The 19,797-nt window shown below is 44.0% G+C and overlaps 1 protein-coding gene across 5 annotated transcripts; it reads right to left on the reverse strand.

Moving 5' to 3' along the window:
• Positions 1 to 4,535: 4,535 nt before the first annotated feature.
• Positions 4,536 to 17,960, reverse strand: LOC149329842 (TNF receptor-associated factor 6-like). Of its 5 annotated transcripts, none has more exons than XM_089560564.1 (8): positions 17,834 to 17,960; positions 15,217 to 15,455; positions 14,538 to 14,642; positions 14,002 to 14,157; positions 13,175 to 13,249; positions 10,820 to 10,913; positions 10,667 to 10,747; positions 4,545 to 5,125 (listed from the first exon to the last, which is right to left on the reverse strand). In XM_089560564.1, the coding sequence occupies exons 2-8, from the start codon at positions 15,445 to 15,447 to the stop codon at positions 5,073 to 5,075; spliced, it is 795 nt and encodes a 264-aa protein (XP_089416690.1). In that variant the 5' UTR covers positions 15,448 to 15,455; positions 17,834 to 17,960; the 3' UTR covers positions 4,545 to 5,072. The 5 variants fall into 5 exon arrangements, with proteins under 5 accessions (XP_089416691.1, XP_089416690.1, XP_089416689.1 ...); XM_089560563.1 differs by having other exon boundaries at positions 4,553 to 5,125; positions 10,836 to 10,913; positions 17,805 to 17,941; XM_089560562.1 differs by having other exon boundaries at positions 4,553 to 5,125; positions 10,836 to 10,913; positions 17,707 to 17,842.
• Positions 17,961 to 19,797: the final 1,837 nt, after the last annotated feature.

Consider the following 19,797-nt stretch of genomic DNA (forward strand, 5'->3'; position numbering starts at 1 on the left):
GCGGGTTGCAAGATGACCACGATGAAATCTCAGAACCAGATACCTCGAAGCTCTTAATATTGCCTGCGTTTCTAGTAGAATTTTTTTTATCGAAAACATAAAGTAAATTTTATTATCGGCATCCGAAAACCTTCGGTTTTAGTTCCTGGCATGAAATGCTTTGCGCGTAATAGAGATAATTACTTTAAGAAGTCGTTGCTGGTAAATATGTCACGCAGACCTGCACAAATAAGTTCAGCGCAATATCTTTAGAGCGCGTAAGCAAAACACGTAGAGGTAGAAGCAGATAGAAGCGGAACGAAGCAAAATAATCAAACCACGATACAATGTTACCTGGGGCACAACTCGTTTAATAGAGAAGAGGACGAACAGAAAGGAAATCAAGGCCGTAAGGCTGACCACGTTGCCAGCTCGTTGGTTTGGAATGAACAAAGGCTCGTCTAGTGATACGATGTCTTCGTCTTCGTTCACTCCCATCCTCCTCCCTTCCCTTCCGCCACCGCGGTGGCTCAGTCGTTATGGTGCTCGGCTGCTGACCCAAAAGACGCGGGTTCGATCCCGGCCGCGGCGGCTGGAATTTCTTTGGAGGAGAAATTCTAGAGGCCCGTGTACTGTGCGATGTCAGTGCACGTTACAGAACCCCAGGTGGTCGAAATTTCCGGAGCCCTCCACTACGGCGTCTCTCATAGCCTTTGTCGCTTTGGGACGTTAAACTCCATAAACCCAAACCCAAACCCTTCCCTTCCGGCGAGGTTTAGGTGTCCACCGAGATATGAGAGACGGATACATTTCCTTTCCTCAAAAAACAATTTACCGACGAGCAAGGCGTAGAACCGAACCGGTGATGGCGTTCTATGGACTCCCTGGCAGCGTTGCAAGACGCTCTCGAGACAGGAGGTGGGAACGAAGCGCGGCTACGGCCGCTTATATGGTTTTTCAGCCAGCGTCCGCTTTGGCTGACGCGGTTGGTGCTGCGACGCGCGTCTTTTCTTTTTTTCTTTCCTCTGATCTTTTAACTCTCCTCTATCTGCGCGGGGCAGCGGTGGTGGCTCGGCTGGGGCCAGTTAGCACGCCCGTGCAATTTCCTTTTCATCCTTCTCTCAGTGGCAAAAACAAGACGCTCTCGCGTTCCGCTCTGAGAGGCGAAGCTTAACATCTTAACCACACATCAGTGACACAAGCAGCAACACAGCGCTTAAGGCTTTCGCCTTACCGCTCTTTAGGTCAACAAAGTGCCCCCCTGAATTTTTCACCTCCTTAAGTTTGGTTAAATACAAACTCAGAGGACAAGTGACCGTAGTCTCTTTGTGCCCGAGAAATCTCTTCCTGTTTTATAGAAAGTTGTCACATAATAAAACACTACGAGTAGTTCCGCGCTTGCTAACTGCGGCACACACGTGCCCCCTCTTCCTTCACCATTTTGCTCACCATTTTAACAATTACTTTCACAGTGTATTTTCCCAACCAAAACCGTACGATGCACCAAGCACAACTTCAGCACATCCATCTGAAGTTAACTTCATTTCGTATGATGGTGTCGTTTCAATGTTACTAAACCTGAAAATTAAATCATCCCCAGGGCCCGACGATATTCCTAACGGTTTTCTTCGGAGGTATGCTGAATCTCTGGCCAGGTTTTTGGTTATTATATTTCGCGTGTCATTGTTAACCGGGTGTGTACCTGAAGACTGGAAGATAGCCCGAGTCGTACCTGTATTTAAAAAAGGCGACCGCCTTCAGGTGACCAATTATCGACCTATATCCTTAACGTCATCTTGCTGCAAATTAATGGAACATATTGTCGCAACTAGCATTAATGAATTCTTAGATCACAACAACATTCTGACAGATTACCAGCATGGTTTTCGCAAAGGGTTTTCCACAGTAACTCAACTACTTTCAGTTATCCATTCATTTGCGGCATCACTTGACAATAACAGCCAGATTGACGCGATCTTTCTAGATTTCAGTAAAGCGTTTGACAAAGTTCCACACCACAGCCTAATTCTAAAACTAAAAACTATTGGACTTCCGCCTATTTTTATTTCCTGGATAAATGATTATTTAACTAACCGGAGTCAACATGTTTCAATCGGTCGGCACCAGTCTGGCTGTCTCCCAGTCACATCAGGTGTGCCACAGGGAAGCGTACTGGGGCCACTACTCTTTCTAATATATATTAACGACATCATCGATGAAGTTTGCCCTGGCGTACATATTCGATTATATGCTGATGACTGTGTCCTATTTCGCGATGTTAGCAATGAAAACGATCAGAGTGAGCTACAAAATACGCTTACTAATATTGTACAGTGGTGCAAGCGCTGGGACATGACACTGAACGCAGATAAAAGCGTTTCTCTTCGCATAACTAACAAGATAAACGCTCTAGAATATGTATATAAATTAGAATCATCACCATTGCAACAAGTAGCGTCCGTAAAGTACTTGGGTGTAACACTTACTAATAACCTTTCTTGGAACTCTCACATAGATAACATCTGTTCGCTCGCATTCCGTAAGCTCTGTTATATAAGGCATAAACTTCGAAACGCCCCCGCTAACGTTAAGCTCTTAGGTTATAATACTCTAATTAGACCCAAGCTTGAATATGCTTGCATAATTTGGGACCCGTATACTAAGTCTAACATAAGAAAGCTCGAGAACATTCAAAGGAAAGCAATTAGATTCATATATTCCAAATATTTACCCACTGACTCCCCCTCAGACTTGATGCATGCTAATGGTATTGAAGAACTACAGGTAAGAAGACAAAATTTTCGTTTAGATTTTCTTTCATTACTTCTTAACAATAAACTCAGACTTGACCCTTCTGCTTATCTTTCCCCAATGCCAACACGGAATACACGACACTATCACAAAGCTCTTTTAAAACCATATTTTGCCCGGACTAATTCGTTCAAGTTTTCCTTTTTCCCACGCACTATATCCGACTGGAACTCATTAACCGAACCTAATCAACCCTGAAAATCAGACGCGTTCCTCAGCCACCTTTTTTTGATATTGCGTATTATGTATTTTTTTTCTGCTTTGTCTTGCATTGCTGTATTGTTGTTTTACTACATTATCTTTGCTGTTTGTTGTATTTTTGTTGCTATAATTTTGCTTTTTGTGCACCTGCCCTTCCTGCTTGGACCTGACCATGGTCTGCAGTATGTACATAAATAAATAAATAAATACTGGTTCCCCACAGTGACGCCAAGCATTTTAATTAGAGTACACGGCATGCAAATTGTGTGCCGTAAATCCGCGTCTGTGGGCGACAAACATTTAAGAAAAGGAACAAAATACACAAAATACACACACCACAAAATAAATAAATAAATTAAAAATCTTCTGCGCCCCTTGGTTTGTGTGGCTGTTGGCTTCTCTCATATTTATAACGAGCCCCTCATTCCCCTTTCCTCGTCTGCTTAATTGCTTAACGAGGGCCTCGGTTCTGGCACCTTGATGCCTTAGGAAGCATAAGAGGGTTCTCACACAGCTTCCACCCTCGCCGTTCGATGACGTTCTACGTCACATCAGCGGTAACTCAGGACGTGCTACGTCCGCCGCTTAAGAACGTGGGTGGCGCTGGTGAACACTCCCAAGGTTAGGTTATTTGTAAAAACAGAAATATCCCCGAAAGCAGAAGGTTTGACAGCCGTCGCCGTAGCTCAGCGGTAGAGCACCGGACGCGTAATTCGGAGGTCGTGGGTTCGGAACCCACCGGCGGCATGTGGTTTTTTCTTCTGCTTTTCTAATCAATTACCTTTAAGCGATAACATACTCAGTAATATTATAAATTGATCAACACCACGAAATAAATAAATTAATTAAAAATCTTCTGTGCCCCTTGGTTTGTGTTGGCTTCTCTCATATTTATAACGAGCCCCTCATTCCCCTTTCCTCGTCTGCTTAATAACTTACCACTGTGTTATTCATACCGTAGCCTCCAAATATACGCGCAGCCTGGGATACTTCTGTTCTGTCTCAGTGCGTCGTCCTCAACCTGTACACGCATAAATTTCAGTATCTGTCCTCGCTTCGGCGAGCGCGGATTCGGCCGCTTATCTGTTTTTGAAGCAGCGTCCGCTCCTGCGGACGCAGTTGTTGCTGCGACGCGCGTCTTTTCTTTCCTTTTTGTGCTTCCTCTGATCTTTTAACTCTCCTCTATCTGCACGTGGCAGCGGTGGTGGCTTGGCTCGAGCCAGTAGGCAGGCCTGTGCAATTTCTTTTTCATCCTTCTCTCAGTCACAACAACAACAACAGCAGATCCTTCCAATAGGTTCCAGTTTTAAAGCTTTTAGTCTTACTTAAGCATGTGTTTCAGTAAACCCTATTTGAACGCCTGCTATATGCTCCCCTTGGTGAGCCACTGATCAAGTCGTCTGAGAGACTAATATTCAGTTCTTTAGAAACCTCAGAATGATGCCATTTCATTGATATGCTTCGAATTGCCCAACATCTCTCAAAAGCATTCAGCATTACCAGCCATTTGAAACCAAGCATCTCATAGCACTACGTTGTACTCGGCTCTTCTTGCCCACAAGAGCTGTACCAATGCTTCTAGTATGCTGCGGCTGCCGCCACAGGCTCCGTGGCGCTGAATATTAACAATACCATGGCAATGCTGAATCTTTAGCACATCCTGTATATTCCATGTGGCCGATATAATATATTCGCGCACCATCTTGCCGCGCTCTTTGGTTTACTCTCAATAACAAATGAAAATATTCTCTGTCAGACGCACGGTGTTGCCTACAAGCTGCCGACAGATGGCGACAGTTGTCGATGTCCAGCAAAGCTGAGGCTATGAAAAGTGACGCTTTTCTATGCGTCTAACGTATGGACACACAATAACTATTGAAATTTTGCCCGACATTTTCAGGATTGAGTACAACACATGCATTTATTGTGCACAACAAAAATAAAGCAGCAACTTCATTAAATGAACAAATGATAAAAGGCACATAACTTCGACCATATGGATGTTTTACTCCAGTTTGGCTATTTCGTCGAGTAGATTTCCAATAGTCTCAACAAGGCTGGCATTCTGCTTTTCCAGGCACCTAATCCTTGTATCCATGTGTTGCTTCGTCTCCAAAGCTGTTGCTTGCTGTTCCTGCGAATTTCCAAGAGCGGATAGTCGTGAGCACAGCCTAAGTCGAAACGGCAGTCGCTGCTGTCAAGTTCTCATCTAAAACTATCGAAAACACAGACATCCTGAACAAAACTAGTAGTATTTGTTTCATTATGCAGTTAACCATGAAAGATCAAGACACCGGCAGGCAAAACCCGTTTCTTGGCTTTTAAGGCATCGCCTGCTAGCACCACCGGTAATATTTATGTCGTCTTAAACCTGTAACGAAGAAAACATCCAGAATGGCAGTGTTGAGACATGAATGGGGCATCGTTGTTAACAAAATCTCCCTGGAAAATGAGCTTACACCAAGGTACAATATCCAGCAGTGCAACAGCTGAGTTATAGAATTTTGGTTTATAGGTTTATCGTCCTGTAGTCACTGGGGCTTTCAGGAACGGGGTAGTAGAGGCTTCAGATACTTTCGATCGCCTGGGGCTCAGTAACTTGCGCTGACATCGCACAGTACACAGGCATCACGCATTTCGCCTTCGTTTATATGCGACTGCCGCGGCCGGGACCAAACTTGAGCCTTTCGGGTTAGCAACCGAGCACCATAACCACTGAGCCACCGCGGCTGCTGAGTTCTAGGACTAAAATTTAATACTATGCATGTGCATACCTCATTAAGAATTCTTCGAGTATACGATGACCGTATTACATTCTAATAGAAAGTATGAATTCTTCGCTGACTAAAACGATATGTCTGCTTTAAAGGCAAGTATTTAACAAGACACTAAGACACTGGTACAAAATTCTCCAGCAAAAACTATACTGCAAACAAGAGTTGTAATGCTAGGACTAATGATTACAAGAAGCTTTATCGTAATGAGATGCTGTAATCGCATTTTTACCACGGCTTTTTATCGTGCCGCTGCAACTGGCGGCCGTCACCTGAGGCTGCAAAATTCATGTCATAACAAAGGACTGCATCAGCGCGATTCACCTCTCCAAGTGTTGTAGTCGTCGAATTAAATTTCCCATTTCTACTCCTTGTCTACGCCTACGCTGCGCCGCTCTCTTTCTTTCTCCTGAACAAACTGAACAAACAAGCGAAACAAACTGCTCAAGTACCTTCATTATTACAGTGCAACGTAACGGCACAAAACAAGAGGGGGACACAACAGCGCTGACTGTCAACTAAATTTTATTCCAGACCAGTAGGGTTTTTATACTACCTGGCGATCAGAACAGGAAAAAAACATACAACAATAGCTACAGGGATGCGCAAGGGTACAAGAATGGCAGTTAGCCGGCACGTGTCAGATTTCACATTCTAGATATTTGATCTCTTTCTGGGACAATGCCACTGATGGTGCGCTTATGCACTCGTCCTGCAATCTTCTATTATGTCTCTTGTTAATGCGTCTCGGTGTTTCCCTATGACACTGCAATGTCTGTACATAGGTTCACATTTATCGTCGCGGTCATCTTCTGTGCTGCAGTCCCTGCAATGTTTGGCTACGTGCCCTGAGGTAGCAACACGTGCGACATTGTCACTGTGCTCTTTTAGCCTTTTGTTGAGACAGCGGCCAGTCTGCCCGATGTATTTTTTCCCACGTCTATGTTTTGCGCCGTCGTTGCGCTGTAATAATGAATGTAGGCAACCAACTCGCGCAAAATGTTGTATTATGCTCAAGTACCGCAGTGCTCCATGCGGTCGAAAGAGCATCTATGCGAAGATAGACATACGCATCCCTTCCTGAGAAATGAGAAGTTTTGTAGAGAATGAAATCATCCTGCGCAGCCAGGATGGTTGAACTCGACGCCATTAAAAGGTGCCGTTTCATTGAAGCATTCGAACATTAAACAGGAAACCATTCCAGACTCGTTGAGAATCCTCGGTACGCGGTTTGTTGGGTCCTCCGAAAATCCCAAAAGCGGAGAGGAGCGTTTGAGAAGTGGAGTCGAAGCGAGGTTGGTGCCGTTTCCATACAGCATTACGGAAAAGCAGGCGGTCGCATATTCTCAAGGGTCAAACGTAACGCACATGAGAGTAAGCGAAAACCCATTTGCCCCTCTGCTGTGGTTTTTCATTGCTGCCAGGTATGTTCTGAACCCCAACAGCAGAGAACATTTCTTGGCTGTGTGTGGCGCGCGCGCCACAGAGTAAGTTGACTAAGATCGAAAATGAAGTTGCGAGAAAATTTATTTATTTATTTATTTATTTATTTATTTATTTATTTATTTATTTATTTATTTATTTATTTATTTATTTACTGATACTGCAGGCCAATAAACTGGCCCTAGCAGGAGGGGCAATACTGTAAAAAGAGTGACAATGCAAAACAACAATAAACACTAACGAAAAATAATGCTGGGTGTAGCAGTGTTACTCAATGAGTACATTCTGGCACCAGCACAATAACTAACAAAACATGAAGAGTGGCACATGTGAAATAACAAACAGGCGGGCAATTTTTACTCAAAACAACAGAACTGTTTCTGGGGGGAAAAAAAAGGCATCATAGAGTGAAGGAGTTAGGAAAACATAGCAGATTGTGAACACTGGTTTTGTTTCAGTTAGTTTATGGAAGAAAGATGTTTTTCCAGTTCTTCTGCAAAGTTTTGTGACTGCAATACCTCGACAGGTATAAAATTCCATTCATGTATATTACGCGGCTTTGTTGCTGATAGATTTGTTGCTGATATCAAGACTTATATACATGAGTGTAGGAAAGGGTTATGCTTATCATAGTGCAATGTTTGCTATTATAGAATGCTGAGTTCGCTGCGCTCGTATTGATTTGCTCCATGCACTATTTATCTCAGTAAAAAAAGATGCGAACGAGTTGACTATTCTGGATGCACGTTCACATGTTTGGATGCGCTTACATTTCCGCAAAGAAAGCTTACAAATACTTATTTAACTCCACGTACTGTGCGTTGAATACGCACGGCAAAAGCCTGTACCATATTGCTCGCAGCCGACAGACTGACCGATACGTCCACTGATTTAGGTTGTTCGTCATTGCTTTCAGTAGAAGGTTTATGAACTTGAACGTTTACTTTCAATGTTTGCAAATCTTTTTCATCCCCGCACGTGGCTAGTGTAGCAAAATCCCTCGCCAGCCGAACCAGACGTCATCGCGCAGGAGTGTGACGGCGCGCTTGAAATGACCGCCTTTGAATAGCTGATGGACTAGGACGTTATGATGTCAAGAACTCCCATCGTGTTGTCGAGGAGGCTTGGCATCCACTGGTAAAGCGCCGCAAAGCCATCCATTGAAATATATTCGCCGTGACGACTACATTTAGATATAATTGCATAATAGGAATACAGTACGGACATCTATTTCAATTTCTCATAATCAGCTTCGGTATTGTTATAACTGTGTTTTGCTTGCAGCCATTCATCAAAAAATTAATTCTGCAACCCATATAATTGTACATATTATCAAACTACCGCAGACTAACGTCTTGAAACAAGTTGGTCAAACTCATATTTACATATCTAGCGACGTCTAAAACTATTTTTTTTTTAAATTAGTCTCTCTGCAACAGGAAGTTGGCTGTAACAATCAAAATAAAAATCATAGTGCTGTTCAGTGAGCTCCTCATTTATTTTTTTAAATGATGTTACGAAAAAATAAAACAAAACATGACTTTAAAGAAGGCCAGAAAAACATTAAGCAGATGGAGGTTATATTATAAGCAAATTTTCTACCACGCTTTCTACATCACAGTTACCTGGGCCACATCGATGATTGTGACAATATGCCAAGTTGAACTATGCAGTTCTACAATAAGAATCACAACTACTTCAAGACTGCGAAATTTCCTGAAATATTTCTTTAGGGCAGGTTGTCCAGCCCACACTTGTTTAATGCTTGAGAAAGCACATGCAATTACCACGTCGGCTTCTGTTATCCTAGGAGGCAGAGGAGCAGATGCCGCTTTGCCGCTGAGATTAAATACGGGCCCGTCACAAACTCTTTTCCCTTAAGAAAAAAGACCAAATGCGGATATATGCGCTAGCATGACGTCAATTATCGGTTGGAGATAAGACATACTAGGTGGTACCAGTCTACCGCATAATTATCACCCCAACTTCTTCCCTTTAGGGAAGTAAATAGCGCACAAGAGAAGACGGGACAAGCGAGGAGACACAGATAGCGCTTGTCTGTGTCTCCTCGCTTGTCCCATCTTCTCTTGTGCGCTATTTATTTCCCTTAAGTATGTCATACCAACATGCCCAAGCCTCATCTCTTCTTCCCTTTACCTACTGAGCAAGCAAAATTAGAACCACGTTTTCCTCTTAACCGCTGTGGCTCATTCCGCGTAGCTCGGTGCGCTTAGTTGCGGTGCCATTTAATTAGAGGCCTAGGTTCTCTCCTAGTTACCACCGCCTGCACATTCGCAACTAAGTCACCCGGTGGGCAGGTGAACAGTGGCGCAGTAGCATAAGACAGGTGCTATGACAGGTGTCGCCATCGGTGGGAATTTGGTTGCTTTGGATGGGTTTCGATCAGGGTTCCTCTTTTTAAGCAGCCTCTCGCGATTAAATGGGCTGCCACCTGACACCGTGGGCGGTTGCCCATCACCTGGTGGGAAGGTGACCAACCTGCCACCAAAACCGGCTTCAGACGAACAGACAGACATACCAACAGGCAATGCCCAAATGCGGAGAACAGCCACTGAAAGTGCTACGCACTATATCAAATAACCGATTTAAACCAGTGATCAGGCTCTCTGAAGCTGCCACGAGTTTCGTAACCAGGCTTCCTCAATTGATGGCTGTCCTAACCGTGTGTACAACATACCAAATTTTCCCTCGACACTGGCGTGGGGAAACAAAATTTTTCTGCATGAAACTTTGGCTTGGAGAAACGGCTCGCAGAGGTTATTTATTCCTTGGTGTATGGACTCCTGCGGGATGACTTTTTTTTGCAACTTGAAGGCATTTGGACCAAAGCACATCTTTCTCCTGTAACCCATTTAGGATATCATGAGCTTTATTTCGGCTGTCAACTTTTATTTTTTCTTTGTGTGGCATGCGTTTTCCATCTAAGAATTCTTTATGCCGTCCAAATACTGGTAAAGTTATTGGAAGAATTGAGGTCTACTGACCTGAAAAAAGGACTTCCAGTGAGGTGTTGTCACATGCTTCTGATTTTTTCTCGTCAGAAATATTTACCGCTGTATTATCGTGCTCTAAGTTATAAGATCGGCCATTCTTAGCTAAGTGACAAGTTACGGTACACTTACTCCGGCAGAGAAGTAGAGAATTCGTAGACGGTATCATTATTATGCTCGGGACCAGTGTTGATAATATTAGCTTTTAGGAGCTCTTGCTTTCTTGAATCAGATATAACCGCTTCGTATCCGACAATGGTAGTGTGTTCAAGTATTTTGGCGCAGTGGTTCTCTCTGGCTGCAATAGCTCAATACTAAAATTTTCACTGAATATTTCGAAGGGCATTCTAGAAGAAAACCTTTACTACCAATTTTGTCTTTTTTTTACCATCTGCATAAAAAGCATTCACGAGAAACTAGAAGATCGCATGTTCCTGTTCTCCTTACCTTCAGGTCGAAAATCACTTTCAGCAGGAGCTCCGTATGACTGTTGCCTTGCATGTGCTCCTCCAAAACAGCTTTTGTGCCCTGTCAAAATGATAAACAATCAAAATCACTTAAAACTTCTTGAGGCACAGATATGGTTGCTTATTGACTGACGACGATTTTCTGTTACCATGAATGTGCAGCCGAATCCCTTGAAGCAGCAAGGACTTGGTTTTGCCGGACACACAGGAAGATGATCATTCCAGAGCTGAAATGAACATACTTTTTGAAGCGAAATGTTCTCGCATCTCGTTTTATTCTCAAGCTGCCAAAATCGAGCTTTTTCTCGCATCCAAATCGTTCTTAGAGATATGGAAGCGCATGTCAATGTCGGGATGGATCTCCGGAAGGTACCCTTTGAAAGAGAGCGGTGCCAATGCAAAGATACTTCGCATTTTTTTATCCTTAATGAATCTGTAGGTCTGAAAAGAACTACCTTGGGATACTTAAAAAAATCTATGAACTTCTACATCATAGCCATTTTCAATCCAGAAATTGCACCCTTAGACCAGTTTCCTAATCTTAACACTAAGCCATCAATGCTCGAACGCCTTTTTAATAATGCCTACCACATATAATTCACCTTCCCTTCGTTCTGTATACTCCCCGGGGCCTCCGAGATAGCGACTTTGCCAACGTCGACATGTGGATCGATAGTGCCTCATTCTATCAGTGCACGTTTTTTAATCAAAATTTACCACGCACTGCACATTCATCTCCATCATGGTAATATATTGTTCCCAGCTACGCGTTTTAGAACACCCTGATCTAGCTTATAAGAGCAGGACTCTCCCTCTCTAATTATTATAGAACAATTCCTTTTTGATTTATTTTTCATTTTTCTCTCAAGGCCAAGAGTCTTCCCATCTGCGTTCAAGGAACATAGTCAGCAGGCTCCAATTTTTGGACATGGCGCTTAAAGCAATTCATTTTGATGTTCTGGTTTCCTACCCGCTTACTACATAGTTTTCTAGTCTACTAATGCAAGCAGCATCGTCTGGTAAGAGAACCTTGCATTTCCAGCGAGGGTATGCATATCTCATTCAAACCTGGTAAACGTGCCGACGTCGTGGCCTTGCGGCCGCCTGGGTAAGGTGCGGAATGGTTCCCTATGCCGCCAACACAAGCTTTATGTAGCCGCACGAGAAGCTGATAACGCGGCAGCTTATTAAGGCCGAAAACGAGTGGGTGAGCCCTATGGGGTTTAAAGAAGAGCGAGTAGCAAGGTATGCTGAGCACGATTCGCATCAGGACATTAAGTGTATCAAAGCGGTGCAATGTAAAACATCAACAGTTGCCAGGAATGCCGAGAGCGCTGTTAAGAGCGAGAGAAGCAGCTGAAAGCAGCCGCTTCTAATGTAGCGAAAGCAACCATGAAAACCAAGCGCGCTGCCCAAGTCGATGAAAAGAAGCGGGAAAAATTATTCGCATGTCTAGCAGGCAAATAAGCTGAGCAACACCCCAGTGCGATCGCCACCATTTAGGAGTCGTCATAGAATGCATTGCCCCTTTCCTGCGCTCAATTAATCTTTATACCTACTCTCGACAAGAACACAGGGTGAAATTATATTATTAAGCGTATAAAGTTGGGCTAGTTGGTTGGTAGTACTATTGTGATACATTCCAGCGGCTAAAAATACAGGGATGAAGGTAGACGAGACAGGACGAACGCCGGACTTCAACTGTTGAAGTTCAGTGTTCAGTTGAAGTCCGGCGTTCGTCCTGTCTCGTCTACCTTCGTCCCTGTCTTTTTAGCCGCTGGAATGTATCGCAATAGTACAGGGTGAAATATTCCTTCGTTTTTGTTTCCGTTCATTCTGCTTGAAAAGGTGGGCAAGCTAGTATCAAGGTCACCACCGCTCCCACTGACGCTACCTCGCCGGTAACGCTTGCAAACTCTAACACAAGCTGGCGCTACAAGCATCGTTTGCATGGCGCCCTCGTGATCGTATCAGTACCAGGACTGCGTGCCCCGGACGCGATACTTGGTTCCCCTTTAACTGAATTTTTTCTCCATAAAAGGAATTCTCGTTAGGTTTAAAATATTTGTCCGAATCTTTAATTTAATAATCAGCAAAAGAGACAATCGTTTTCCTGCACAGACCTATTCTTTTCAATACTTATCCTTTGATCCAAACACGGTGAATGTTCACCAGAGATCAAAAGTTTATGGAAAACGAATCCAGATATTAAACTTAATTTCCTCGAATTCATGCAGTATTTGTTTTGATTTAATGGAGCACTGCGTAGTCTGAAAATTGCAATTAGGCTGCCTATCCTTCTGCATGGATCTCTAAAAAGAAATCGATGTAAACAAATTTTTTCATCATTTCTGCCATCCATACACTTTTCACTTAGGGGGGACATTCAGCCTGAAAAGACAAACTACCATGAAAGAGAGGGCGAAAATCATAGCTGAGGAGACCACTTTGCAATTAATAAGCACTATATTGTTTCGCACTAGCTTACCATGACGTAAGACTGGACTGCCTCCTTGCAGAACTCGCAGGTTGCTGGCCTGCTGTCGCATTCCTGAAGGTGGTGCTATAAAAGAAATGATCAGCTATCTGATGAATTAACCTGCGTTAATTTATATAGAGACGAAATTACTGACCGCGTCATGGCACTGTGATTTTAACGAAGTATTTATAGTTTTTTTTGTGCGTGAGGACTCACGAGGTTTTGTAAACACGCCTCTAGAAAATGTCAGCAAAGCACAGGGTGGTAAAAGGAGACAAAAATGCCGTCTCAAACAGCCAATACAAAATTTCGCAGCTCATTTAACGCAATACCCACGAAAGTTTTCTGCTGTCTACGAGAGCGCAAGGGCGCGTTGTGGCGGGGTTTTTTTTTTTTTTCCAAGATTGCGCTGTCAACACCGATATTTGTGTTGCCGTTAACCAACTTCCTGTCAATTAGTATTTACGACCACGACAGCCTCTAGGCTTCCTCTCAATTCGCTTTCAAGTCAGCCGGAGTAATTTCTACATGCGGCTGCTTAGCAACTACGAGGACGATATTTCCTCGCTTTATTCTATACCGTCATAAACGTGGCTGAACGTGTATGCCGTTTTGGACTAAAAGTTAACCTTCTGGCATAAGCTGAGAAATTGCACGAAGACAACGCTGAGATACGTTTTCAAACAAACAAAATTGACGCCTCCTCGTGTGTTGATTCGAATATTCAAAGAAAGGCAAATGAAGAAACCAAGCGGGGTAACAAATAAAACTTTTTCACTGCACAAATGGGAATGGCTGAATAAGAGCCTAGGTTAGTGCACCAAAACATCACTCACATCTATTGTCCAGGCTTCTTTTCTTTCGTGGCAGTACATGCAGCTGATGAGTCTTTTCGGACAAGAGTCCTTCAAATGTGCCGGTAAATTCTCAATCTTGCTAAAGCAACGTGGGCAGACTTTTGCTATTCTTGGCTTGCAGGAAGGCAGATGATCCTTGAGAAACGAGCACATGATTATATTTTTGAGATTTCGCCTGAGATAAAAAAAATATGGAATGAGAGAACAAAACCGGACTGTGGCAAGCTTGGTAAGTTCATTACTTCACGCCATATTTTGGCTCATATACAAACGGCCACTGCAGGCCAGTGTTCTGTTAACTATCTCGCACGTGCAGGCGTTTTCAATCACGTTCTCCTCTCGGAATGCAAAACAAAAAATTATAATTTTTTGTTAAATGAGATTAGCTCACTGTCCATTTTAATTAGCGCTTTTAGTACATCGCGCCTAAGAAGGGATACTATCTTTAGCCTAAAAAAAGAGATGCACCTTCTAATGTTGGTGATACAAGGATGAAGTTCTTTAAGGCAACTTACGCTCAAATGTCGAAGTTTCCCACTAAAGCTGCACCCGGATTTTCCTTTCGGGCATTGTACTTCAAATTCCAGAACCTCTTCATATTGGCCAGTGCAAATCGTCATCTATAAAAGAAACCATTCATGCTTTTTGATTGCCTTCAAAATTCCTCTATTTATTTCACACAAAACTACAGTTAAACATAGAACACTATTTTTCCTAGAACTGCATTCAAAATTGTGACGCCGGTAAAAGAAATGCCTCAGTGGTGATTGACAGACAGTGGATGACGCAGTGGTGTGACATCACTTTTAAAATATTATGACGCCATCGGGACCCTGCAGTTCGGGGCGACCGTTCTATTTGGTTCTTTTGCTTCTTCCTGTTAATAAAAGTTCAGTTTGCAGAAAAAATCAGCCTCCCTTTCAGAAAAACGCGGTAAACCACTGATATAGGCCAACATCAATATATCGTCAGTGTCTCGTTCACTTTAAGAACTTCAAACACCACCTCGTTTAGGTGCAGTTTTCATAAAAAATCTTTTATTGGCCTAGCCTAGGCCTAACCGTCATGCTAAGGACCGCGGTAATTCGCCTGTTTTCATTCTAAAGTGTACGAAAATATTGCAAGAAATATTCTGCTTCCCCCATTACCATCCGGGCACCTTGCACAGAGTTTTAGCCTAGAGATCTCACCAACCTTGCTGATCAGCTCAGTGGCTCCGTCTCTCCTGCATCGAAAGTGACCTCCTTTGTCCAGCTCTCTTATACATGCGTCGCAGAAAGCGTGTCCATGCGAGTCGCTTCTCATGTCTTCCGCGATGCTTGTGCACTGAGAGCAGAGGTAGGTCTCGGGCACTGGTGTCACGAAGGGTACCAGGTCCTCTCCGAAGGAACCGGCACCATCTTTGACTCGCAGATGCTGAACCATTATGGCACCTGTGAGACGACGAGATATATTACACTACGTTGCAAAGAACACTGCCACGCGGGCGTGAAAGAGAAGGTCCCATGGCCCGTACACCACGGTGTGACATTCACTTGTGAGCGTTCTGGAGTGCACCTCACAAACAAGCAATTTTCGAATGGCGGACGAGATAGGCAGTGTTTATTGAGGCACTGTACCAAACGTGATGTAAATTTTAAAATTCTAGAACTGGTTTCACTATAACTGATAGCCGGACACAAAATTCTAACTATACGCAAGCACCTAATCGTAATAGTGAAAAAATGTGAATTTAACTTATTGGCTAGCTTACACTTTAAAATGCCCCACTTATTTTCGAACGTCCGCTAGCACTACTGCAACTGTGCCTCAAAAGCGGTTTTTATGGTCAAAATGCCTGTTTTTAAAACTTGATTCCCGGAGTTTGAACCACAACCCCCGGGTGTGTGTTCAGTGGTCCGCTGCCATAGTCTTGTTAGTGCAAAGTGCTCAAAGAGCTGAAAATTCAGCTGACCATGCTTTTTCTTCCGGCCGAACGTTTTGCAGCCGTATTCTATGAGTGGCTTTTTCGTCCTCGCTGCAATTGGTGGTCAGCATCGCCGCCCACCGCTCAAATTACGTGTCAATAACTGGTTCGGTTTTGGCTCGCATCCCCACAAATTGTGGGAGTGTTGGGCGGGTCGGGCACAATGGTCATGTGTCAAGGCATAGTGGTGCGTGTATGAGGTGCATGCAGTTTGTGGAGATGAAGGGAACTGTTCGTTTCGATCTGACGCCAGGAGATATCGTCCTGGGTGTCTAATTTTTCGGGGAATAGTGGAGCCCTAGAATGAGGACCCCCCCGACTAGCCTTATGACACATTCCCCTAATTTTGATTATACAAATTTACCTGCCTACCTATACCTACCTACAGCTGCATTTCTATCTTTCTAAACACAAAAATTACGGTCTTACCCTCCATACGTTTATGTATATTAAATTGACGCAACATACAGAGTAGTGATCGCAACATACTTTGCCTGGTCTAGGCTTTAAGTTTTCCATGCTATACAAAGCAACGTTTAGAAGAACCAAAAATGCAGACAATCAAATTCTTCAAAGGGTTTAATTGCTAACACCTACAAGTAAATGTTTGAACTGTAGAAATTTGTATCTCAAGAGAAAACAATTTACACACCAGCCACGTCCAACCGAATATCATCGGATGCTTGTGGTTCACTCCCTTTCATGCAAGAGTTTTCTTGGATTCTCCTGATTCGAAATTGAAAAACATAGTGCTCTATTCCGAATCGCAACAACCTTTTGACATTCTGTCTCTTGGCTAATCATTCCTCGGACCTTGTCCTGATTTTTTAACGCCTTAATTTTCAAAATACGCATGTATTAGAAAAAAGTGCATGTCTGTCTCCCAGTTAAATAGGCAAATTGTACTTTTTTAAGCGAGAGCACGCAAACAGACTAATTAGGACTATGTATAGCTTTTAGGATGATTATTTCTAGTGATATCAATGTACTCCTCTCACCAACATGCTGTACACACATATTCTCTTTCTTGTACAAAATGAGTATTCCTGCGTGCTGCTTAAAACTTATGTCGTAATTTCCCGCAAAATCATCAGCACTGAGGCGCTCCATCTACGAAAGCCACTTAATGCAAAATATAAATTTAAGCATCATGTCTCCTCTGTCAGACAAAACAGAGCAGCCACAAGGCAGACAACACAGAATTAACAGCCATATTCCGCATTTATGAAAGACTGAAAAGAAAAAACACACATTAAGAAGGCCGCTTACATGGAAAGGATATCCTATGAGCTGCATTCTGAAGCCTTTCTCGGGACCAACAGAAAATATCAGCGCGCTTTCACAGAAAGCAACTAATATTATTTTAAACGGAAATACATATTTTTAATATTGCCACAACGCATGTCATGTTTGGCAGAAATACCCATTCCGAAACTTCCACAACTCCAGCACCCCCTCCCGCCCGCCGATGAGAAGCACAGTGTCGGTATGCAACACTTTTTGGCGTACAAAGAAACAAGCACTATAATACAACGTACGGACCCGATCACACTTTTCTGCACCGTTCGAAGAGTGCTCTTCCAAGGGGAAGAAGCAAAATTCAAAAGCAAGCACTGATTTCGGTGATAATACTTGCTCCTGAGCGCAGCTCACTACATATGTGAACCGCACTGGAACAGGCGCCTTGCCCATAGCAGAGCGGCTTCAGTGGCATATACCTGATAGCAGTCTGTTCCGTAGTTATTTTGTCACAGAGCAAGTGGTACCGTTATTGGTGATTTAACTTCTCTCGTGCAAACTATCGGTGCACACTTACGATGTTAAAGAAACAATGAAGATACGCACTTATCCGGTCCTCACTGCGCAGGCGTTTGGTAGGCTGAGTTTTCCTTAGGCCTTTCTTCCGTTTTCTCTCTCTTCCTTTCTTTGATGGCTGCGTATCCGTTATCACAACAGACACGAGTGCGCCAGGCGCACATAAAAAGATTACGTGTTGGGTCGAACATGGGCCTGCCCCGCCATCTCTCGTGGTCGTTGGAAATCGCGGCCTATCAGTCACATAGCCGTACTCGAGGGGCCGCTTCTTTACCTCAAGTCAGCACTCATATAATCAATCAGTAAAACTCCCCTTCGCCGAAGCAACAAAAAGTGGCTTCCATACTGGTCTGACGCACGGGCGGCTCGCGGAAATTAAGTGCCATCTAGATGAAACGTCAGTTACGGATACATCCAAGTGCTTATACAAACCACCGAGGTTTCCAATATAGTTAAGAAATGCACCAATAATCAGGGGGCTAATACTAGTCTTCGATTTTAGTTTTATAGCGTATAGCGCGAAACTTTCTAACGCTCTTTTCATTATGCTCAAAGCCGATGGCAAGCGGTTTCACTTATATTCTGGCGCTCCATAAGAATACATTACTCTCCAATAATAGGAGCCACGTGTAACCACCTCCGCGTTGTTCGCGATTACCGCACACCGCTTTTAGCCTTAAGATCTTCAAAGTTCTTCTCCAGCTTTAAAGTGAGACCAACTCGAGAGCGCCGGTAACGAACGCCGAGGACGCTTCCTGCTATCAGCGCCACTCAGCTCAGTTTTATGGATGCAAATGAGCCTAATGAAGAGCTTCTTGTGGGGAACCTTCGCTGTCTTCCTTGCAGCTCGAACTGCTATTACCACTACTGACATCCTGGTGGACGTACTCTGTTTGAAAAAGACAGGTGCTGACAAAGCCAGAAAATCCAACCAGACTAACAACAAATTGGATGCAGCCGTCGTCTCCTGAAACTGGACCTGAGCACGGCCTGCTACCCAACTACTCGCAACTGAAAAGGGAACCCGCAATCATGCTCCAGCCTGTGAGAGTAATTATCCAGCAGCATCGGGGTACGTTCTCCTTTCGAACGCTTTCGTAGCTCGCCCGCACAGGAAAGTATCGATCATTTTGACAGTGCTCATCTCCAACAACTGGGAGGACGCCATGAATAATTGCTACCTCTTTGCGTAAAGGTGCTTTCGCACATGCAAGCGGAAGCTTTTGAAGATGTTCGCGAGTGTCGTACGCACAAAAAGGGCCGAGCTATTCCTCCAATCACGCATCCAACACCCCAGTGCGTCCGTCACAGTGCGCACAGCAAAAATAAAACACCTATTCGGGCGTTCCGACTCTCAGGTAACATAGGGAAAGAAAGCAAAGGCTGTAGGTGCTAGGCGTGAAGGAACTGCTTTCTGGCTTTGTCGGAGCCCTCCCTCCCCCCCAAAAAAAATTCTTGCCGAGTTAACTCAAGAATCGTCTACCATAAAAATGACCTTAGACGTTAAGCCCTCCAATACAACCACCCAGCATTAGGTGATCAACCCGGACAGGATATCTGTGAGCAGCAATGCCGTGCTGCCGTTAACACGGGAATTCAGTCGTCCGCGAATAACTGCGCCAATTGCCGCCATCGCTAACGCAGCCTTACGTGGCTTCGCTCATGAACGTCACCGACGAAGCAGCTCAACAGGCATTCAGCGTCCCTCATGCGAAGACTACAGCGCCAGAACCTCAAGCGATGAAATACGCCAATCCGGTGCGCAGACGAAGTCACCCCGACGGCGCACACCAGGATCCCTATGTTCCACCTCAACGACACCACCCGCCCACTCGCCCTACGCCCAATGTTCAGCAAGCTCTGCCAAGGAAAGCAGACATGTTGAGGGCCCCGACCAGCACCACCCACTCTGTTTTCATTGCGGCGAGACGGGCTGCATCCTCCAATAACAAAGAATGAGTCTACGAGGCTTCTCCTGCACCTCACTGCGAGCA

This window comes from Amblyomma mixtum, chromosome 9 (genome assembly GCF_055824585.1).
Source record: "Amblyomma mixtum isolate Tamu chromosome 9, ASM5582458v1, whole genome shotgun sequence".
Classification (NCBI taxonomy): domain Eukaryota; kingdom Metazoa; phylum Arthropoda; class Arachnida; order Ixodida; family Ixodidae; genus Amblyomma; species Amblyomma mixtum.